This window comes from Larus michahellis, chromosome 23 (assembly GCF_964199755.1).
Source record: "Larus michahellis chromosome 23, bLarMic1.1, whole genome shotgun sequence".
Classification (NCBI taxonomy): domain Eukaryota; kingdom Metazoa; phylum Chordata; class Aves; order Charadriiformes; family Laridae; genus Larus; species Larus michahellis.
This window is the reverse complement of record NC_133918.1, coordinates 3,694,805-3,716,960: the sequence shown is the minus strand read 5'-3', so window position 1 is coordinate 3,716,960 and position 22,156 is coordinate 3,694,805. Positions and strand designations below refer to the sequence as shown.

The window sequence follows — 22,156 nt, the reverse complement described above, 5'->3', positions numbered from 1 at the left end:
AGGGGCAGGTGGGGTGCCGAGGGTGGGAGGGGGCCCTGGCTTGGGGTCGGGGGGATTGCAGGATCCGGGGTGGGATGGGGTGAGTGGTGCTGGCCCCCAGCGAGGGGGTGGCGGGAGGTGACGTGCATCCCCACTGGGGACCGAGCCCTCACCCAGTCCCCCAGGATGGATGGGGCAGATGCCCCGCGGCACCCAGCCCAGCACCCCGCTCTGCAGCGATGGGGCTCCGGCGATGTCCCTCTGCGCGGGAGGCAGGAGAGGCTCCCCCTCACCCCGGGGGGGCCAGCCCCGACCCCCTTCCCCAGCTCTGCCTCTCGCAGAGGCTCTCGGTGCCCGGCCGGGCTCCGCGCAGGAGGGCAGCACCATGAGCCCCCCGCAGCCCCCTCCCCTATCCCTGCAGACTCCATTGTGGGGAAAACTGCAGCCTGGGCGGTAACTGGGGGCAATGAGGATGTCAGGGAGGGGGGCGTCACTGCTCACACGAGGGGGCTGGGGAGCAAAGAAGGCCTTGGGGGGCTGAGCCCCATCCCTGGCTGCTCTGTCACCCGTGTCCCGGCAGGCTGGGCAGCGGGAGGGCTGCTCTGCACGCGCTGTGCCGGGGGCTCAGGGCATCCCTGGGGACTTGCCCGGCCGCGCTCGGCAGCAGGGACCCACTCGCATTCGGTCCAGGACCCCTGAGCTGCGCTGGCTGGTGGCCGGGCCACTGCCCAAAGCTCCTGTGCCTGCGGGACACAAGCACCAGGCACTGCCAGCCCCGCTGCACGGCCGCCGCCGGCTCGGGGGGGGCTGACGTGGGGCACCGGGCACCGAAAGCAACCCCAGCCCAGGGCTGGCACACGGGGCTCTGAGCCCCAGAGTGTTTGGGACAGCGCTGGTGGGACATGGGAACCCCCCCGGAGGCAGCCCCTGTGCCAGGGCAGGGCAGCACCGTGCCCCCAGCCCGCCGAGGTGGGCTCAGCGGGAGCCACGTGCCCAACGCCAGCGAGATGTGTCAGCTGCTGCGGCAGGAGCACCCAGGGTTTGGGCAGGGCTCAGCACCCATGGGTGCCACCGTGGGCCCCCCCCGCCCACCCCAGCGGGTCTCAGTGGGGAGGAAACGCTGGTGCTGGTGGTGAAATCCCCGCTGAAGGGCTGGGGCACGGGGTGGGGGGTGCGGGGAAAGCTGCTCGCCGTCCCAGCACGGACACAGCACCTCGGGGACACCCACCATGGAACACCGGACACCCGGCAGCTCCCAGTCCTGGTGCCTGGGCTGAACTGGGCTGCCCCGCTCGCCTGGGGGAGCTGATGCTGTGGCCCCCAGCCCCAGAAAGCGGCTCTGCAAAGCCGCCGCCACCGGGCAGCAGAGGCAGGAGGGGGACGCGGTGCTGGGACACCCTCCCGCTGCTGAGGGGCCGCACGGGAGCTCCCACCCCATCCCCATCCCTGTGCTCCCCTCCCGGGGAGGGACACCCCAGGGCTGTTCCCCGCAGGAGAAGCGGGTGATGGAGGCGCCGAGAGAGGGGCTGGCGTGGGGCTGGCTCCGTGCCCGCCGTGGGCTGGGCCAAGCGCGGGTCCCGCTGGCCGCCGGCTCCCTGGGAGTCATCTATGGACACGGCGGCGTCCTCCGATCCCCCAGCCCGGTGGGCTCCGTCTTCCGACGGCGGGTGGGAAGTTGCCGGTGAGAGGAGGGAACGGCTCCGGCATTGGGAGGGCGCCGGCGTGGGCTGTGGGGCCGGGGGGGGGTGTCCCTAATAAATATCCTGGGCAGCGCTGGTGGGGTGCGGCGCGGGGCGGGGGGACGGGGCGAGCAGGGCCGCGGGTCGGTGCTGCCTGCGGCGGGTTGGCAGGCGCCGTGTTGGATGTCCCCGGCGCTGCAGAAAGAGGGTCCGTGTCCGGTGGGGGGCGGGAGCCCGGCGTGCCGGGGTGGCGTGCCTGGCTGGCGGGGGCCGGGGCGGAGGGGGCTCGGCGGGGGCTGCCTGCTCCAGCGGCGGCGCGGGGCTCACATCACCGTGCAGCACTTGCAGCGCTGCTTCTTCACGTCCGTCTCCTGCTCGGCCTCCTTGGCGTCCGTGGCGTTGGCACCCGGCTTCTCCTCACCCGGCGGCTGGGTGGCCGTGGGCTCCAGCGCGGTGCCATTGGGCGGCGCGTGGTCCTTGCGTGCCGGCTCCGGCTTGCTCTCGGCATCCTCGATCACCACCAGCTCGGCCTTGATGGTGCCCTCCAGCCCCAGCACCTTCTTGGTCTCGTCCTCATCCTCCACGTTCTGGTAGCCCATGAAGATCATGGTGACGGGCTGCTCCCGGCTCGGCTCCATCCCCTCGCCGGCCGGCGGGCTTTCCCGCGGCTTGGCTTGCAGCCCCACGATCTCCCGCCGCGGCGTCGCCTTCTGGCTGGCCGGGGCGCTGCCGGCCTCCTCGCCCGCCTTGGCCGGAGCGGCTTCGCTCAGGGTGGCCTCGTCCGCCTTGTGCAGCAGCTCGTCGACCTCGGAGGAGCTGAGGGGGTGGGCGCCGTTCTGCAGGGCCCCGTCCTCGGCGCTCACCGCGTGCACCACTGCGGGGACAAGAGGAGGGAGGGTGAGGGGGGGCTCGGGACGGGGGCACGGGGCGACCCGGCAAAGCTCCTGCTGGCACGACCCGCTCGGAGCCGGCTCCCGTGCGGCTGGGGAGCGGTGCCTTCCCCTCCCCAAAACCCGGCACCGCGGCTGGGACGCCCAGCAGCACCGCGACCCCCCCTTGGCCGGAGCTGCTGCCAAACCCCCCAGCCCCTGCCCGCTACAGCAGACGGGGAGGCCGAGACAAAAGCACAACGCGAGGAGCCGTTCCCAGCCCTTGGCACCTCCGACGCCTCAGACCCGGCGAGCCCCGCGGAGCCGCGGCCGACTGCCAGGTTGCCGACAGCCTGCCCAGCTGGCCACACTCGCCGCGGCGGGATGGCGCCCGGCTCAGCCGGGGCCGACACGATGCTCCGTGGCAGATCACTGCTGCCACCTGTAAGACCCCCAGCGAGCGCTCGGCAGGTGCTGCCCCGCCACGTCCCACCATGTCCTGCCACGTCCCGCTGCCCGTGGCAGCCGGTGGCCCCCTGCCTGGGAGGGGACAGGGCTCTTCCGCCGCCAGCGCGCTCTGCACGGCTGCTTGCAGGGTTGGAGGCAGCAGACGTGCGTCACGGCGAGAGCGGCCTCCGGCTCATCGCATTTTCCACTTGACCTGGGGCATCATGCGACGATCAGTGCAACAGCCTCAACAGCCGGTCGATGGAGTGATGGACGACCACGGGCCAGGCAGGGCCGGGACCAAGCATGGCTGCCCCGCGCCAATTGCTGCCGAGGCGGCTCCTCGGCTCATTCTTGGAGCTGGGGATCCCGGAGCAGTGGGGGGCTGCGGCCGGTGGCTGGTGGGAGTGAAGGTCAGCATGGCCCGGCATGGCCATGGCCACAGGGAGGGTGTCGAATGGGATCGGCTGCCGGTGCAGCACGGTTTCCTTGGAGAAGCGGCAGGTCCGTGGAGCCCAGCGTCCTCTCGGCAGCCACAGCCCCCAGTGACGTGCCCTGGCTCCGTGGCCAGTCCCCAGCGCTGGCACGGCCGTCCCTCGCCCCAAGTCTTGGACACAGCAGATCCTCTTCCCCGCTCTCCAGCGGCGCCGGGTCGCAATGTGCAAACCAGGGCTGGCCCGTCGGGACCGTCCACACCATGTCGCTGGGATGGATCCCACGCCAGGCTGGCCGGGATGCGGGACTGGGGCCGGCGAGGGGTTGCCCTCGGTAGTCTCCCATACAGGGCCGGCCAGGATGGCCAGGAGCGGCCCCGGCCCTTCCTAGCCCTGGCGCCCGCCGGGATGCTCGGGTGGCTGCTCCCTCGTCCCTGCCCTGTGCTCCTGATGCCGGCGAGCGGTGTGGGACGGGCCGTACCTTTCAGCTCATCCTCGTACACCTTGACCCCCTGCAGACAGTGGTTCTGGGGGAGCAGGGTGGTGCTGGACAGGACCTTGGTCTCCCCAGTCACTCTGTCCTTCTCCACCGTGATCTCCACCGAGTACATGGCTGGGACACAAAGAGGACAGCGCGCGTTACGGCCGCCCCGGCCCTCCCCAGCCCCTGCTCAGCGGCCAGCAGCAGGGCAGGCGTGCGGCGGCAGCGGTGCGGTGCGGTGCGGTGCTCAGCGGCGTTAGCGAGGCAGCGGGCGGCAGCGAGGAGTGGTGAATGGCAGAGGTGAGTGTGACATCCCGGGCACAGCCTTCCTACCGGCACCCGCGGGGCCGTCCTGGCACTGCCGGCATCCCCTTACCTCCACGGCTTCCGTGTCCCCCGAGCTGGGGCTCAGCCAGGTCCTGGAGGCACCATGGCAGGTGGTGCCGCGTCCGTCTGTCCGGCCGGTGAGCGGCGCTGGCCACGGGGGCCTGGGCGAGGAGCCAGGCTCACGCTCGTGGGAGGTGGCATCCCCCACGGAGGGCGCTGGGGCAGCTCCGCTGGCCCCATGGCATGGGTGATCCTCGGCATCTCTCCTCCTCCCGGCCAGTCCCTGCTGGCACCGGGGTCACCTCCTTCCGGTGACGCTTCGCTCCATGGACCCCGAGACAGGCTCTGCCCAGCGCCGGTGCCACAGCCCGGTCTGAGCCGTCCCCCCAAACCTCTCCAGCAGCGCATCTGACCCCCCTCAGCGCGGGTAGCTTGGCCCCGTGCGGCCCTGCGTGCTCTCAGCACCCTGCAAGCTCCCCACCGGCAGCCACGGGGCCGCCAGCGCTGGCGCGGCATCAGCCATGCCGGCACCACCGTGCCGCTTCTCCCGCAAACGGAGCGGGAGGTGAAGGATGAAACCGGAGCAGAGACATTGAACGGGGAGTGAGGGCAAGGGACCCGAACCAGCCGCGGGGGAGAAGCGAAACCAAACCCCTCTGATTGCAAATAAACGACGTGCTCTGCCTTGGGCTTGGAAAGCCATCGAGCGGTGGGGAGCGGCGGCGGCAGGGCTGCGGAGCGGGCAGCGAGCCGAGGGGCAGCGCGGGATCGGGGAGGGGGGGAAGCGACCGGGAAGCAGCGCTCCTCCCAGGGAAGCGGGCACCCACCTGCCTTCATCATGTCAGTGCCTTCCACCGCCTTCATGGGGCTGCTGGAGACCTTCTTCTCGGCTGGGGACGGAGAGGAGAGGCAACCGCCTGAACCAAAACGATCACCTGCTCGTTCGTGCACCCATGGGATGCGCCCCGGGGAGGGCGGCGTGTGTCCCCCGTGGCTGCTGCCTGGGACGGGCTCCCCCATCGCAGGGCACCGCTGCCCGAGAGGGGACAGGGGACGTGGGGACGGGGCTGCCCCGGCTTCCCCCCACCCAGAGCTGGGGCAGCACGATGGGGCGGTGGGTGCTGCCCCCCGAGAGCAGGAACCGCGGCTGAGGCGGGGATCACCTACCCTTGACTGTGCCCAGGGGACTCTGCAAAACAGAAGGGAGAGGTTAGGAGCTGCCGGGAGACGCCGCTCACCCGCCACCCACGCACCCAGCCCCAGCGGGACAAGGGACCCCTGGTCCCCCTGGCACAGGGTCAGCAGGGCAGGGGCTCCGAGGGGGACAGGGACACGTAGGTGGCCAATCCCCCCATCACGGCTGGGACCGGAGCCCACCGCCGCCGTGCCAATGCCCCGCTGCCACCCCGCAGCCGGTCGCAGCATCTCCCCACTGTGCCATCACCCTGGCAGCTCCCTGCTCCGCGCCGGCAGCAAGAACCAGCCCTGGGGGCTGAGCAAGCGCTGACCCCCCCCAGGCAACCCCTCATTCCCCCCTGCAGCCCTGCCCGCGGAGCGCGTCCGTGCCCACCTTCTGCGTGTTGGGGACGGCCTCCGCCTTCTCCTCCTTGGCCGGCGCCGCCACCTCCGCCAGGTTCTCCTTGGTGGAAGCCGCTGAGCTGCCGTTCTCCAGCGTCTCCAGCTCCTTCTCCAGCCTGTGGGGAGAGTCGGGGGCTGAGAGGCTGCGGGCAGCCGGGGTGCAGGCAGCACGGTGCAGGCAGCACGGTGCAGGCAACCAGGGTGCAGGCAGCACGGTGCAGGCAGCACGGTGCAGGCAGCCACAGCAGCCCTGCGAACACAGGCCAACGACATGGCGCAGGGCAGAGGGGAGGCACGCACCAGCCCCTGGGCTCGCGAAGCACCAGGGACAGACAGACGGACCTCCAGCACAGCCGTCACCGTCTCTTTGCAGGGGAAAAGCGTGCGTTTGCTGGAACAGACCCAGGGGCTCCGCCAGCGGGTGCTGCCCTCGCCCGGGTGCTCCTCGGCCGTGTGCCTCCACCCATCTCCATGGGGCGAGCCATGCTCAGGGCCGTCATCGCAGCTCCGTGGCCACCGAGCAATGGGGGTGGCCGTTCAGCCCACGGGCTCAGCCCAAGCGGACGGGAGAAACCCCCCCGCGGGCACCGGGCAGGGGGACCGACCCCACGGCGGGGACAACTGAGCCCGCCACACACTGTGTGCCCTCACTCGGTGGCACGGAGCAGCGCCGCTCTGTCACCGTTTGGCTCCCGCACGTGTCACCCGAAGCCTGTTCGAGCTTCCCACGAGGACAACGGCCCGTTCCCAGCCACCGAGCCCGGCCAAGAGCTGCGGTGGCAGCAGGGCCCCACCGCGGTGCGGCAGGAGGTCGGGGGAGTCCCCACGGATTCATGTCCGTGTAAATTAGGGCCCCTCGGTCAGCACGGTGGCAGCACCCCCCGGAAGAGCCACCCCCCCCCCCAGCCTTAACTCCCGTCTCCCCGCAAGGCGCTGGCGGAGGAATGCACCGCGCCATTAGACGGACACAAAGGCCCCTTCGTGCCTGACCCCTCTCTGCACCGATGCTCTGTAATTAACGGCACAGCCGTGACTGATTGCATTCTTGCAGGGCAGCCGGGCTGCCGGGACACCTCAGCGCTGGGGCTCCCGGCCCCCCCTGCCGCCTTCGGCAGGCCAGGGACGAGGGGGCTGGGCAGGGGCTGAGGCTTCTTCCCCCCGCAACCTCCCACCCTGCCCCTTCCCCAAGGGCTGAGCCGCCACAGTGGACGTCTATGGGGAACCGACCCCCTGGTTTATCACGGGTGCTGGGCACCCAGCAGCCCCCCCGGGGAGCCCAGCCCAGCGCTGGCCCCCAGCCTCATGGCTCCCACTGATGCCCTACGTAGTTTGTGGCTCCCACAGCCCCGGACAGGAGCATGGTGGGGGATGTCCGTGTGGGGCTGGATGTGCTCTGGCACTGGCCACGGCCGGGACAAATGCCGGCAAGAGCCCAGCCGGAGGGTCCGTGGCGAGAGCGGCTGAGCCCCGGCAGCACCACGGAGATCCCGGCAGCTCCGAGCTGCAGAGCGGGCGCTCTCCTCCCGGCAGAGCCCGGGCGAGCGCCACGGCACGGCGGCACGCTTCGTGCTTCATGCCTCATGCCCAGCGCGCGGGGAGCGAGCTTCATCTCAGCCCCCCATCTGCCCGGGAAGCAGGGGAGAAGGTCGAGGGGGCTCTGGAGGGACTCAGCCACCCTCCAAGTGCCCCCCGGCCCCACGCCGTCCCCGTTACCTCTGGATGGTTTCCTCCAGCTCCTTGGTCTTCACCTCATCCTCCTGCATCTGCTTCTTCATGGCCTCGTCCTCCTCGGAGGCTGAGGTGGGGGCCCCCTCCAGCAGCCATCTCTCCCGCAGAGCCTTGGACTGGGGAGCAGAGAAGGGTGACGGTCCGGCCGCCTCCGCAGCCGGGGCTGGGAGCAGGGGGGGGATGGTCCTTGGCACGTCCCCGGTGCGGAGGCAGCCCCGGGGTCCCGGGGGATCCTCACCTTGAGATGCTGCAGCTGCCGCCTGTCGTCCTCGAGCTGCCGCCTTTTGTTCTCGATCTCCGTCTGACGTTTCCGCTTCTCCTGGAGGGACGAGAGCGGCCGAGCCAGGGTCGGCGCGGGGAGGGGGTCGGTGCTGGGCACCTCCGGGGCGGGAGCACCCCCCTCCCAGCATGGGCAGCGTCCCCCGAGCCGGGGGGAGGAGGGAGCGGGGGGTGAGGGGCTCCTGTGGGGTCTGACATGGGGACACAACCCCTTCCCAGAGCTGCAAGACTGGCCTTGGGGACAGCCCCCCCCCGGAAGCTCCCCAGCCCTGCCTCACGTCCCTGCCCTCACTGGGGGAAACTGAGGCACGGAGGGTGCAGAGAAATCGGGGCAGAGCCTGGACTCTGTTCGCCGTCTCAAAATGTCACCTTCCCCTCGGCCGGCCCCGCTGAGCGAGCTGCCAGCGCAGGCCGGGGGGACACCAGCCCGGCCCCCCCTCACCACGCGTCCTGGGACTGGTCCAGACTGTTTCAGCAGAGTCCGTCCCAGCCCGGGAAGCGTCACCCGCTTTCTTTCTCCTCCGGCCCAGAACAATTTGCCCTTTGTGTGGCAGAGATCGGCCGATAGCAGGACGGGCCAGGGGAGCTGCTGCGGGGCAGCCATGGGGTTTAAAACCAATTACCAGCGCCCAAAACTACCGGCGCCCACAGTGGGCAGGGACGGATCCTGCACGATCCCCAGCCCTTCCCCGGGAAAGGACAAGGCGGGGATCAGCACTCATTTCACTCTCACTCGGGGCTCATCGAGCCACTGCTTCGTTAATTAAACCTCCCAGCCGCCCGTTGCTTGCTCTGTCCCGGTTTTGGCAAAGCAGCCAAGCCCTGCCGGATCCTGCATCCCTGGGAAGAGCCGTCGCGGGGCAGGATGCCTCGGCACGGGCTCGCACAGGTCCTGGTTTGGCTTCTAAGACCCCCTGCCCGGGGTGGGCACCCAGGGGGGCTCTCTGGCTCCCGCCCCAGCCGACAGCCCCGGAGCAGCTTTCCAGGCCGGAGGCAGGGGCTGGGAATGCGTCTGCACAGCCCCCATGCTGGCACAGCCCCAGCGCCCGCACCCTCCTTCCCGCTCGCCTCTGCCCCACGTGCTGCTGGTGACAGCGCGGGGACACGGACACGCCAGGTCAAGGTCCGGCGTGCTCGCCAGGCACTCGCCGCGCGCGGGGGGACTCACCGCGATGGCCTGCAGCCTCTCCTGCTGAAGGGTGCTGGCCTCCACAACCCTGTAAGAGAGCGGAGAGCAGCGGTGAAGAGCAGCGGTGCGGGCAGCGGCTGAATGGGGACATTGTGCCACCAGCGAACAGGACAAAGGCGGAACGCTTCCCTTCCGCCGGCTGCTTTCCCCCTTTCCCCTCGCCACCCCGGAGCCAAGAGCTCCTCGCTCCCACGGCTCCTCCAGGCACCCCTTGTCCCCCCCCGGGAGAGGGACCTGGGGGTGACGCGGTGCAGCCGGAGCCGCTCCTCCTCCGGTGGTGCGGATGGAAAGGGTGACCCCGGAGAGGCTGGAGCGGGACGGTGCTGGCCGTCCCTGCGGTTCAACCTGGCTCACACTTTCCATTCCAAGCCCATTTCTTGGCTGCTGACACCTTTCCCAGACAGTGACCTTTCCGGGCTGTGCGCACAGGCACACACACGGATACGCAGATGCACGTGCACGGACACACGGACACGCACAGACGCACACCCGGCAACAGGCTCCGCTCCAGCTGGGGTTCCTGCTCCCGGGCCCGGCGCCTGCCTCAGCAACGCCAACTGTCGCCACCGTGCCCGGGGATGCTACCGGCGGCAGCCGCCTCGCCGGCCCCGACGCAGCTCTCCGGGGTGCAGCAGGGCCCCGAAGTGCTGCGGGAAGGGGATGTTATGACCCCCCCCGCAACCACACACCCGCCTTCCCGCATCCTGGTTGCCCCGGACCGGCTCCACCGGCAGCGTAGCCCCACGGGGCGCGGTGAGAGCCGCGACGTCGCGCGGCATCAGGTGCAGGTTGAGCAGCCGGGAGCCGCAGAGCGGAGCCGAAGGCGGCTGCCCGGGGCCTTGGGGATGCTCCGGCGTCGCACGGGGAGCCCGTTGGCCGCTTGCCAGACGATGCTAACGAAGTGCTTGGCTGTGACGGTAATTAGGGTGGGCGGCGCGGAGGTACCCGTCAGGCGATGGATCATTGCCACTTATTTCCCAGAGCAAGGCACAGCAGAGGCTGCGAGGGGGCAGCTGTGCCGGGAGCCGCTCTGGAGGAGACACCGGCATGGAGACACCGGTCCAGGCTCCCATCCCCGCGGCTGAGCCCTTCCTCCGGCTGCTCCCTCGCACCCGGGGCCGCCTGCCCTGGGCGAGCAGGAGGGAGGAAGCTGGGCGGGAGGGTCTGCACACCCCTGCCCAGAGTGGGGTCCGGCTCCGATCCCTGCCCATGGCTGTTCCTGCAGCTGGTGGGTGCCAAGGTGGCGGAAGGGAGAGCTCTCGGACCTCATTTATCCCGCCGGTTACGTGCACATCCGTTTTTGCAGCTCCCAGGAGCTCCTGCCCTGGCCGAGTGTCCCTGCCCATGGCAGGGGATTGGAACTGGATGATCTCTAAGGTCCTTTCCAACCCCAACCATTCTGTGATTCTGTAAGTGCACGGAGCGGTGACGGCTGATGCACGGGGGGGTGGCGGGACGCCCCGGCCTCCCCCCGGCTCCGTCCCCGAGGGCTTTGCAAAGTGCAATTAGAGCAGGAGGCAGACAGTCCCTTCCCGGCGGGGCCGGAGGGAGGGAGCGGAGCGGCCAGGGCCACCGGCAGTCCCAGCCCAGGCAGAGTGGCCGGAGGGGGGGGTACAGGGAGGGGCGGCAGCGCCGTGTCCCCAGCACAGCGGGAAAAGCCATTAGCAAGGAGCGAGTGCCAAGAGCCGGGTCCCAGCCGGGCCTCACCGTGGCTGCATGCTCGGGGGGGAGGGCACGGACCCGCCGGCACAGGTTGAAGCCATCCCCGGCTTCGTACGGCACCGACCCCAGCGGGAGCCGGGGCGCAGGGCAGGGGCAGCCCCGTGCCCCACAGCCCCAGCCCAGCTCGGGGTGCCCGTTCTGGAAGACAACACTGACTCCGAGGTGCTGCCCGGCACCCACACGCTGCGGGCACCTCGGCGGGGGGCACCGGCCCCGCTCCCTGGGTTTCTCCCCATCCCTCTCCCCCCGCTGCTGCAGGCTGGGCTCCGCAGATGGCCCAGGGCTGGGGGCGGCGGGGGTGGCAGATCTCCTCCGCGCTCCCATTAAGGGCTTTTTCCAAAGACGGTTTTACACACAGGGTGGGCGGCGGGCTGCTGTACCCACCCCCCCCCTCCACGGTACCCCCCTGGGCTGGAGTCTCACCGCACGTGTGCCCTCGCGCGCGCGCGTGCCCTCGCACGAGCCCACCACCGGCGTAGACGGCACGCGCCTGTGCGAGAGCTGGGCTTTGCACCAAACCAAAACGGGGGCTGCCGGGGCGAAAGGACCCCCCCTGCCGCCGCCTGCCGCCTCCTACGAAGCCGGCGATTAACCGAAAGCTGCTGAGAGCCGCCCGTCCTCCCCTCACCCCGCACCCCGGGATGCTGGCAGCGCGTGAAATCCAGGCCAGAAAAAACAAACCGGGGAAGGTGTCGCTTTTGTAGCGGTTATTTTTGTGCTGTTTGCAGCGACGCTGTGGCTGCTTTGCAGGCGCAGGCGCGCACCCGCCGCTCGCGGCCTCCCGGTGTCACGCCTGCAGCCCGTGGCCCGACGCCGTGCTCCGGCCGGGAATTTAATAATTACAAACCCAGAAAGAGCGGGAATATCCGCCAGGCCCTCCGCCGTCCCCGCTTGCTCCGCTGCCGCTCTGGGCACAGGGACAATGGAGGGGATGAAGGGCTGACCCCGCTCCCTCCCCGACTGTCCCGAACACCTGCAAACCCCTCCCACAGCAGGAGCCATTCCCTCACGGGGAGAGGGGTTGGGGACAGAGGGTTTCCCAAGGGAAAACCCTCTGCCGAGCCACCGGGGCCGTGAACAGGGTCTGCTCTTCCCCAGCCCCATGGCTGGGGTCTCACCTCGTCCCCCACCCCGACACAGGGGAAGGAATTTTCTCAGGACAGACAGACCCAAAGCATCATTCTCCTGCAGCGGCACAACCCGGAGACGGAGCTGTGACAAGGACAGCGACGGAGCTGGTGCCCCCCCATCCCCGGACGGGTGTGGGGGCTGCGGGATGTGGGGTCCTGGCACGGAGCACGGAGTGGGCGCTGGGAGCAGCATCCGCATCACAGCCCTATGCCCTGCCCCGGGCTCCGGCCCAAGGGGTAAAAACTCCCCCTTCCCCCCCCTACACCAGTGACGACCCCCCCAGGGATTCGGGGCAGCTGGGACGGCTCTCCGCAGACACGGATTGTGTGCAAAAGTTGAAGGGAGGAACAAGCTGCCCCCTCCCGGCCCCGCGCCCTGCCCCAAGTGGCCATGGGGCCAGGCTGGCACCAGCCCTGCGGTGCCGGGGCTGCCCTTGGTGGCCACCCGGGGCCAGGCCCCCCCCCAAACCCCCGAGTCCGGCTCTTGGCACCCCAAGCTGGGAAGGCTTTGGACCATGGCCTGTTTCTCTCCTGGATCTTGCCCCGTTCGACGGATCCAAACTTTTCCGGCATTCCTGAAACCTTCTCTTCTGCTTTTCCTCCCTCCTCCATCCTCTTTATTTTCCATTATTTGCTACAGCCTCCGCATTCCCGGGTTGAACGCCAGGAATCTTCCTGGCCCAGGGAGAGACGCGCAATGGAATGGGCTGGATGCCCCTCGCTGCGCCCTCTGCCCCCCCCCCCCCCCCGCCCCAGCGCCCTGCGCACCCTGCGCCCTGCTGCGACCCGAGCTACCGCCCTGGGGCGGGGGGGCTCATCCATCACTGCCAGACCCTGGCGGGAGGGGGACAGGGTGGGGACAACCCTGGTGTCCCCAGGTCCCTGCCCACTGAGTGGAAGGACGGGTCCCATGCCCCCAGCCCCCCCCCCAACCCTGTCCCTGGGGGTCAGCACGACGGGACCCTGCTGCCGGAGGAGGAGGGGGGGGGGCAGGAAAGCGGAGCCCCGGGGGTGCGGGGTGGGGGAGGCCCCTGCACGGAGCAGAGCGGCCGGTGCCGGCCCCCACCTCCCCCCCCGGGCCGGGGTCGTTGCCGGTGGGGCCCCCGCAGCCCCCGGCCCCGGTGACTGATGGCTCCGCCGAGCCGGGAGGCGGTTCCCTGGCAACGGCTCCATGGCAACGGCGCCATGGCAACGGGCGAGCCGGCGGGAGGGGGGATGCGGGATGCGCGGGGCGGACGGAGGGACCGAGGGGCCCCCCCGGGGCTGGGAGCGCCGCGACCCGGCACCAGCACCCCCCGCACCCACCGCCGGCCGAGGCCACAGCAGCACTGGACCCCCACCACGGGGCAGCTCCGTGTCCATCCCGGGTGCTGGGAGGGGTGGAAAGGCAAGCCCAGGGCCAGCAAGCCCAGGGCCAGCGAGCCCCTCAGGACCCACCAGGCCCGGAAAGAAACCCGCAGCGAGCCCTGCCTCCCCCCTCATTTCACCGGCTCTCGTGAGTTCCCGTTAACCAGCTCATGGTTTTCCGCCCAGGGTCCAGGGCGCGCGTGTCCCACGGCAGCTCCTGGAGCCGTTCCCGCGTGCACCGCATGGCAGGGAGAGCCACGGTCCGTGGCGCGGGAGACGAGGCCGGCGGCACCGGGGACGCTGGCGGCACCGGGGGACGATGTCCCGGGAACTCCCACCTGCAAAGGCAGCAGTCCCCGGGGCCCACGGACGGACCCCGCACACGCGTGAGCACGCAGGCGCCCCCGGGCTCGCACCCGCTCCCCCTCGGCTCTCCAGCTCTTTCCAGCCCTGCTGAGGCTGCCGTTTCCTACCATCACAAGGGAAGCCCGTGACCTTTTGTCTCCTCCCCGCCTGACATGAAACAATAATGTTTATTTGCCTTCCTCTGTTTTTTTCCCATTAGCTCATCCAAATGTGCGAAGAGCCGTTTCGAGCGGCTCCTCCGCTCCCCTGACCTCCGCTCCCTTTCCACCCGCCCAGCTCCGAGCCAGGGGGAGGGCAGGGAGAGAGCCCTGGGGGGGCCCCCACCGCCTGGACCCCCCCGTACTGACGCTGGCCAGCCACCACCCTGGGCGAGACAGGCCCCGGTGTGAGCTGCCGTGTAAACGGCAGCGCCGGCGGCAATGGAGGGACCCACAATGATTTACACCACTGTCCCCATGCCAAAAGCCGGGCCCCTTGGCCGGAGCGACGCTGCCGTGGGGAGCGCGCCGGCGGGGAGTCTGCGAAGCCTCCGTCACGCAGCCATTAGCAGCGGGGCCGCTATCGAACGCCCTGGTTGGCGGCAGGCGCGGAGGGGAGGGGGCCGCGGCAGCCCCGGGAGTAAGGGGGGCCGGCACGCATCGATCGCGAAGGCAAAGAAATCAGCGGCTCGGGTGAGGAGGGAGCCGGGTGCTGGGTCCCATCCGCCTGCTCGGGTCCCGGTGACACGGGGGCCGCTCCTGCCCTGCCCGCAACCGGCCACATCACCCCAGCGCTCGGTCCCGCTCGTCCCACCCCGTGAGCCCCATCCACCGCTGCCACCCTGGGAGGAGATGGGGGGACGACTGGCCGGGGAGGTGGGGGGGGAGATGGGGGGAGGCGGGAGGCGGAGACGGCAGCCCCAGGGCTCCCGAAAAACGCAGGATGCATTAGAGCAAGCCGAGCTGCCTGATTGATTCTTCGGGCTGAGACGTGGGCTGGGAGTGCCAGGAGAAAATGGATCCCATGAATATTTGATGAACGGAGGCTTGGGGAGGGAGTTTGATTGGAAAATTACAGATCTTTCAAACAATGGTTCAAGTGCCCTCCAAACACTTGGGTTTCCAGCTCCCTTCCAGTTAGAGGAGCAAGGCTCCACCAGGAAACTCCCCCACGACGCATGAACGAGAGCGGAGCCGGCCTCTCCCCGCGCCTGGGAGCACCGACCGGCTGGGACAGGGCCTGGAACGCTGCCACCGGCTCCCCGCCACCTTGGGGTGGCCCTGGCCACCTCACTTTGTCCCTGGGCTCCCGTTCACACCAGGCAACGCGGCTTTCCCACCCCAGTGCCATGAAACACACGCAAGGCTCCAAGGAGCTAGCAGGAACGTGGCTCCTGCCTGGATTCCCGGCAGGGACACCCCGGTGAGCCCCGGGCACTCACGGGGTGCTCGGTCCTCGGCGCCGAGCCAAGGGGCTGGGCTGAGCCCGGGTCCAGCCGTGCTCCGCCAGGAAACACCTGGGGCAGGATCCGCCCGGCTCCTCTCTCCTCATCCTCGCCCCCGACAGCGGCTTCTGTCTGGGGCCCGGGGGCTCGCTCAGCTCCGGATGAAGAGACTGGGGAAACCGGGATCCTGCCAGGGCTCTGCCTCCAGCCCTGAGCTCGATGCCTCCGACCGACACTGCCCCGGCGCACGTCGCCTCCCCGGCCTTCCTCCCTCCCTTCCCCACTGCCACCACCTCCACCGCTGGAGACTGAGCCCCGGCACAGCTCCCGGCACGGCGCAGACCGCCTGAACCACCGACCCTGCACGGAGAAAGGGGCTGTTTGTGGTGAGGAAGCGGGAACGCCAACACCGGCAGCTTCCCAGGAAACCCGCTCCGGTTCCTGCCGGGCTGAGAGGCCCCGTTTCATGGCAGTGACCGAACTCTGAGCCCTGAGATCCACCGGCCCCGGCTGGGGATGGGGTGCCGTTGCGCGGCTGCCGGTGGTGGGGCTTTATGGCTTCCTCTGGGAGAGCTGAGAAGGGTGACGGTGCCGTCCCCTCAGCTGCGCACAGGGACAGGGACAGACCTGACCCCCTCCAGCTTCCCGGGAGGCAGCGACGCTCCAGGCTGGGGAGCATCAGCTTCTCCCCAGAGCCACGTGAAGGGGAGAGCAGGACCCCGCGTCCCTTCCCGAAGGGCTGTGCCCCAGGTCACCCCTCAGGCAGAAATGTCCCTCCTTCCCCTGGGTGCAACGGTTGCCTTCGGATCGGGGTCGGGAGGGGAGGCACGGGAGAGCCCCCGCTCCGAGGTGACCCCAGACCCGGAGGGGAGAGCAGCGACCTGCCCGGACGAGCTCCGGGAGCGTCCAGACATGGAGACGCAAAATCTCCGGCTGCTCGAGAGCATCGATGGCAGCGTGAGCGGAGGAGAGAGGAGCAGCCCCGGCGGGACCAGCGCCACCTTTCCAAGAGCTGGAAGCTTTCAGCCAAACCTCACCGGGCACCAGCGGCTCCCGGTAGCCAGGACCCTCCTCCAGCCGCTGCCCGCACCAAGGCAAAGCAGGAGCCGAGGCAAGGCCAGCAGCACGCTGCCCAGGAGCCACCGCACCCATGGCTGTGGGGGGAGAGCCCCTGCCCTGGGTCACTCGCGGGGTCTCAACTCAAAAGGAAGAGCCATCGGCAGCATACGGAGGCCACCGGGAGGGTCTGTCCGGAGCCTCGGCTGCCGGAGGAGCTCAGGGAAGAGCGGAGCAGGGTGAAAGGCAGCACGCGGAGCTCGGGGACGGGAGCTGCCATCCAGCCCGGCACCGTCCCCCCCTTCCACCCCAGCCCTCGACCCCAGGGAAGACCCCGCTCCCGCTCCCTGCAGCTCCTCATCCCGCTCCCCAGGGCACACGGTGCCCCTCGGTTCGGCCCTTTCCTTTGCTGCCTTTTGGCAAATCACGCACACATTTTCCTCCCCAAAGAGGCTCTTTCCTGAAGGGAGCGACGCACCGAGGCGCTGCCCAACGCCGCGGCCCTGCCCGGGCGAGCTCTCGCACCGCAGAGCCTCCGGCCCCTCCAGCAGCAAGGGCAGCCCCCGGCCCCACAGATGCTGCCCCCCAGCCTCCGAAACGTCCCCAGGCCCCTGCCGGAGCCTCCCATGCCGCTCTCAGCCCTGCACCAGCCAGAGCCCACCCCAGCCCCAGGAAACCCCCACCCCGTCCCTCGCCAGTGCCCCACGGCTCCATGGGGCTCCCGAGGTGGGAGGCAGACGGTGGCCGGCGGGACCTGTTGAGCACCCGGCATCTCGCTAGCCGGTGGCCGGTTAACCGGTATGAGGCGAGGCGGAGGAGTGGAGGGTCTGGCTAGCTGGCTGTCCCCCCGGGAAGCCCCCAGTGCCAAACCCAGGAGATGCTGGGGGGGACCCTCGTTTGCCACGACCGGGACTGGAGCCCCAGGAGGGAGGGAAGGAAAGGCCTGGGAGAGACAGGGCCAGCCCGGCCGGCTGCTGTCGCTGCTACCCGGCATGTTGAGCAGCCGAGCAGCCCCCTGCTCTCCCGGCACCACCACGCTGCAGGTGGGAGCTGCTGGTGATCCCAGGGGACAAAATCAGGATGGTCCCCAGATCCCAACGGCCTCCACCTGCTCCCTTCTTCCCCCACCCGCCCGCGAAGCCCCCTGCCCGGCTCCCAGCCCACCCGCAAGCACCGACCGACCGGGCAGGGCCCCACCGCCACCGCACACAAAGGATAAGGCCGGGGCCGGAGCGCGTCTGGAGGATCCCCCCCGCCACAGCCGGGTCCCTCGGCAGCAGCTGGGGGTGCGCGCAGGGAGGGGTCCGCGGCTCGCAGCCACCCACTCGCCCCAGCCACACGCAGCAGCAACAACAGGTTCAAAACACAAAAATAAACGCCCTTCCCACCCCCCTCCCCACTTCCCGCACCGCCGCCAGCGGACACTCACCCCCCCACAGCCCCCACACCTGCTCCGGGGCCTCCGCCGCTGCACCCCGAGCTGGTGCCGTGGCACCCCACAGCCGGGCAGGGACCCGGGGAGGGGCAGCACCTGCTGAGTGGCATCTGGGGGACGTGAGGGCCCGGTATCGGGGTCCTGAGACCCAGCATTGGGGGGATGCAAGCCCCCGGTATTGGGATCCTGAGCCCCAGCATCTGGGGGGAGGGGGGGGGATGTGAGCCCCCGGTTTTGGGGTCACAAGCCCTGGTATCGGGGGGATATGAGCCCCTGGTTTTGGCGTCAGGAGCTCTGGCATCAGGGGGATGGGAGCCCCTGGTTTGGGGTCCTGAGTCCCCAGGATGAGGGGGATGCGAGCCCCCGGTTTTGGGGTCCCGAGCCCCGTCACTGGGCGGGGGTATGAGCCCCCGGTATGGGCTCCGTGAGCCCGCGGTGTGGGGTTCCCGCAGCCCCGCTGCGGGGGTGCCGAGCCCCGCCACCCGGGGGTCCGTCCCCCGCCCCGGTACTGCGGTGCTCGGCCGGCGGCACGGCGGGGGGGGCCGCGGCCCGGTGCCGGGGTCCCGCGGCGGCGGCGCGGCCGGATCCGGTACTCACTCCATCTTCCCGGCGGACTGAGCCGGCGGCGGCGGCGGCTCCGGCGGCTCCGGCGGGGTCGGGCCGGGCGAAGGGCGGCGGAGCGGGGCCGGCAGCTGCCGGCGTCCCGGCGCTCAGGGCCCGGCGGGCGGCGGCATCCCCGGCGGGGCTGCGGGATGCGCAGGGATGTCGGGGCCGCGCCGGTGCTCCCGCCTCCCTCCCTCCCTCCCGCACAGCTCCGTCTGCCGGGCGCCGCCCGCCACTGCCGCCGCCCCTCACCCGGGCCTCGGGGCGCGGCGCTCCCCGCCCGCCCCTGCCCGAACCCCCGGGGCCGCCTCTCGCCCCACCGCAGGGCGGCTTCTTGTGGGGTGCGGGGGGACCCCAAAGAGGGGGGACCCCCGGAGCTGGGGCGGGGTGGGGGGGCGCTGCGAGCGCTGCCAGCTCCTTGCCCCGAGCAGGGTGGGGTCCCCCTGGGGTGCCCCTCCCCCTCCTCCTCCCCCCCCCCTCCTGCCACCCCAGGAGGGTCCCCACCCCCGCCAAAGTCCCCCCCCACCACGCTCATTGCACCCCCCGCACCTGGGACTCCGCGTCCCCCCCGCACACAGCCCCGACGGTGCGAAGGGCGACCGGGGAGAGGATGGAGAAGGGGGCAAGCGGGGGTTGAGCGTTTCTCCCCCCGCTCCGCCGCTCCTCCGTTTCCCAACGCAACGGTTGCGTTGGGCAAACGCTGGCAAACTGACACAGGAAGCCCCGCGCCAGCCTCCGACCCCGGTGCCGTTGGGAAATCTGCCCGCTGCCGGAGCCACAGCTCCGTGCTCCAAGCCCAGCTCTGCAGGGGAGGGGTCACCCCGGCAGTGGGGTCCCCGTCCCCCCCACCCTGGCCCACCCGCAGCCCTTCTCCCACCCCAGGGGGGCTGCAGAGGAGGGGGAGCAAACTGCCCCTCCACCTGCAGCACCACCCCGGAGCCAGGTGGTCTCTGGAGGGGCCAAAAGATCCAGGTCCAAGCACAGCACAGTCCCGGTGTCACCCACAGCAGCCAGGCTGGCAGCCAGCCCTGGGGACACTGCCTGGGAAGCGGCCTGGGATGTGGCGGGGCCCCGTTGCTCCCCCGCCTCTGCCAAGAGGAGGAGGGGGGTTTCATCCCGGTTAGCTCAGGGCCCAAGAGGAGCCAGGCCGGGGTCGGGAAGCCGCTCTGCTTTCTCTCTTCCTTCCCCATCCCACTCTCCTCCCAGCCAGCAGCCGCTGTGCGCCAGGGGAAGCCGCAACGCTGCGTCTCCCCCCCGTTGCCTTTGCCCCCCGCCCCACAGCAATTGCACAAGGCAGCAACACCCGGAGCTGGGGGTGGGGGGGGGGAAGAAGCCAGGGGGAGAAACCCGCCGGCACCCAGGCAGAGGCTCAGCCCCCAGGGGTTATTTAAGCACACCCCCCCCCCGAGCGGCCCCAGAGGAGGTGACAGTGGCCCGCTCTGCGCCAGCATGGCCATGGCTGGACTGTTCATCCTCAGCCTGGGGGGCTCTGTCCTGCTCCTGGCACTGGCCCCGGCAGGTAATGGGAGAGCTGGGGCTGAGAGGGCTGCAGGGATGGTTGCCATGGCTGGGGCGGGAGGGGGAGACCCCGGGCTCCAGAGGGGCAGGGGAGGCTTTGCCCTGCCACGCTCAGCCCCCCCCCGGGCCAGAGCCGATGCTCGCTCGGCACCCGTGGGTAGAGCTGGGGTGCTCGGGACGCGCATCCAGGAACGGGACAGACACGGGCAAGAGCCATGCCCGGACTCTCCGGCAGCCGGTGACCACCTGCACCCACCCACCAGGAGTCCAGGGGAGCCGGATCATCGGGGGAAAGGCGGTGGCACCTCACTCCCGGCCCTTCATCGCCTCCATCCAGATGGACGGGCAGCACGTCTGCGGGGGCTTCCTGGTGTGGCCCAAGTGGGTGATGACGGCAGCCCACTGCCCCATCCCCAGGTGAGCGCCCGGCCCCCCCGCAACACACCGCGGCCCCCATCAAACAGATACCCCCATCCCAGGGGGTTACACGCTCCTGAAGAACCGCCCCCCCCCCCCCCCCGGCACCACCACCCATCCATGCTGCCCCTGAGCCCTCCTCGCTGGCCCCCTTCTCCCCCTCCCCAATCACCCCCCCCCACTTGCCGCAGGCACAACCCCTTGGTGCGGGTGGTGCTGGGCGCCCACAGGCTGGAGGACCCCGAGAGGTCCCAGCAGGTCTTCAGCGTCGTGGAGTCCATCGCCCACCCGCGCTACAACCCCAGCTCGGTGGACAACGACATCCGCCTGCTGAAGGTGAGTCCCGCTCGCCGCCGGCCATCGCCAGCCAAGTGGGCATCTCCCTCCTGCATCCCGCGGGGCTTGGGGGACCCCATCTCCCCTCCTGCGCCCCGTGGGGCGCAGGAGGGGAGATGGGGTCCCCCACGCCCCGAGCCGACACTAGATGTCAGTGCTTCTCCGGAGAAGCGGGACCGCGCCGTGGGGTGCGATGGAAGCGGCTGAGGACACGCCAACCTCGACGGCTCCTGGGCAACCGGTCTCTAGAGCAGACTGGGACCAGTGCAGAGGGGCTGGCGTTGGGGTGCAGCCTCCGGAGAGGGAAGGGAAAGGCAGGTTTGGGGAGGGGGGGCGGAGAGGGGTGTCAGCGCGATGGGTGCAGGGGCGGGGGGGGGGGGTCAGGGGACCCCAGAAGCGAAGCCACCCACGCCCCCCGACTCCCCACCCAGCTGAACGAGTCGGCCACGCTGAACAAGTACGTGAAGCGCATCCGCCTGCCCCGACCCGACGTCAACCTGAAGCCCGGCACCGTCTGCTACGTGCTGGGCTGGGGGGACACCTCCAACTACGGGGACCGGCCCAGCGAGCTGATGGAAACCGGCACCACCATCATCAAGCGGAGCCTCTGCCGAACCCTGTGGAGGGGCAAAGTCTCGCCCAACATGATGTGTGGGGCCAGCCGCAACGCCACGCTGCAGGGCGTCTGCGCGGTGAGTGCGCTCCCGGCCCCGTGCCCCCCCACCCCCCGGCCATCCCCCTCCGGGGAGACCCGCTAATCTCCCCCTCCTCCCATCCCTTTGCTTCGCAGGGCGACTCCGGGGGCCCCCTGATTTTCAAGGGGAAAGTTTACGGCATCGTCTCGTTCTCTGGGCAGAGATGCGGGGACCGCCGGCACCCTGACATCTACACCAAGATCTCCAACTACATCGACTGGGTGCATTGCACCGTGCGAGGGCACTGCCAGCAGAAGGGGCAGCCAAAGCCCTAACCGGGCTGGGGTTGGGGGTGTGCCGGGGGCAAACGGGCTGCAGGGAGTGTGGCCGGGGCATCTTGGCTGCCTGGGAGCTCCCAGGAGGGGGGAAAAGGGCCGCGGCTCCCAGGTCCTCCCAGCTCCAGGGGGGTCTGTGGGCCAATGCTCAGGGCTCCTCGGCCCAGGGCAGGGCAGATCGGCTCTGCCTCTGGGCGAGGGGAGGCACAGCCCCCCCGCCCAGGCTCTACAAGAAGCCCCGGCACCTCACACGGCCTCGTGCCCCGCAACATTTGCCATCCTCAATAAAACCTCATTCCCAGACCTTTGCCTTCCACCTTCCCTCAACCCACCCTGTCCCCCACCCCCAGCTTACATGGGGGCCACAGCCCCTGGCTCTGGGACAGGCAGGAGCCCCAGGGACACTCGCCCACCCCACACCAGACCCTGCCCACCCTGGTCCTACCCCAGGGATGTGATGGGGAGACCAAGGGCTTGATGGGGAGACCAAGACCAAGACCAAGACCAAGACCAAGACCAAGACCAAGACCAAGACCAAGACCAAGACCAAGACCAAGACCAAGACCAAGACCAAGACCAAGACCAAGACCAAGACCAAGACCAAGACCAAGACCAAGACCAAGACCAAGACCAAGACCCACCTGCCCACAGAGCCAGCAGATCCTGGGCAGGGTTTTATCCCCCTTTTAATCACCTTAATCACCGATGGCAGCTGAGCCCAGGAGGGCTGGTTGGGCCGATCCTTAACCCCGCACTGCCCAGGCGGCCGCTGCCCACCTCAACGGGGGCTGATTTTTCCCAGCTTTGCCCTATCCTGTCCCCCTGCCCCACCACGACCCCTCT

At 70.1% G+C, this 22,156-nt stretch overlaps 2 protein-coding genes across 6 annotated transcripts; one reads left to right on the top strand and one right to left on the bottom strand.

Moving 5' to 3' along the window:
• Positions 1–1,727: 1,727 nt before the first annotated feature.
• PALM (paralemmin) lies at positions 1,728–18,244 on the bottom strand. Of its 5 annotated transcripts, none has more exons than XM_074565718.1 (9): positions 18,067–18,207; positions 8,970–9,018; positions 7,761–7,841; positions 7,508–7,638; positions 5,787–5,910; positions 5,384–5,405; positions 5,044–5,133; positions 3,890–4,021; positions 1,830–2,532 (listed from the first exon to the last, which is right to left on the bottom strand). In XM_074565718.1, the coding sequence occupies exons 1-9, from the start codon at positions 18,069–18,071 to the stop codon at positions 1,982–1,984; spliced, it is 1,185 nt and encodes a 394-aa protein (XP_074421819.1). In that variant the 5' UTR covers positions 18,072–18,207; the 3' UTR covers positions 1,830–1,981. The 5 variants fall into 5 exon arrangements, with proteins under 5 accessions (XP_074421822.1, XP_074421819.1, XP_074421820.1 ...); XM_074565719.1 differs by having other exon boundaries at positions 5,044–5,106; XM_074565722.1 differs by lacking the exon at positions 18,067–18,207 and adding an exon at positions 13,330–13,541.
• Positions 18,245–19,521: 1,277 nt separating this feature from the next.
• Positions 19,522–21,313, top strand: PRSS57 (serine protease 57). Its single transcript, XM_074565804.1, has 5 exons — positions 19,522–19,591; positions 19,854–20,007; positions 20,199–20,343; positions 20,775–21,035; positions 21,134–21,313. Exons 1-5 carry the CDS (start codon positions 19,522–19,524, stop codon positions 21,311–21,313), a joined length of 810 nt encoding a protein of 269 aa, XP_074421905.1.
• The last annotated feature ends 843 nt before the right edge of the window (positions 21,314–22,156 follow it).

What these genes read in the sequence shown, in the direction of transcription:
- PALM (XM_074565722.1), bottom strand. Translation starts at nt 13,433, where the DNA reads ATGCGGTGCACGCGGGAACGGCTCCAGGAGCTGCCGTGGGACACGCGC. An exon ending in AGAGGCTGCAGGCCATCGCG is followed by an intron (nt 7,842 to 8,969) that starts GTGAGTCCCCCC and finishes TCGTCCCTCCAG; the next exon opens with GAGAAGCGGAAACGTCAGAC. An exon ending in GTACGAGGATGAGCTGAAAG is followed by an intron (nt 2,533 to 3,889) that starts GTACGGCCCGTC and finishes TTGTCCCCGCAG; the next exon opens with TGGTGCACGCGGTGAGCGCC.
- PRSS57 (XM_074565804.1), top strand. Translation starts at nt 19,522, where the DNA reads ATGGCCATGGCTGGACTGTTCATCCTCAGCCTGGGGGGCTCTGTCCTG. An exon ending in ACGACATCCGCCTGCTGAAG is followed by an intron (nt 20,344 to 20,774) that starts GTGAGTCCCGCT and finishes CTCCCCACCCAG; the next exon opens with CTGAACGAGTCGGCCACGCT. An exon ending in CGCTGCAGGGCGTCTGCGCG is followed by an intron (nt 21,036 to 21,133) that starts GTGAGTGCGCTC and finishes TTTGCTTCGCAG; the next exon opens with GGCGACTCCGGGGGCCCCCT.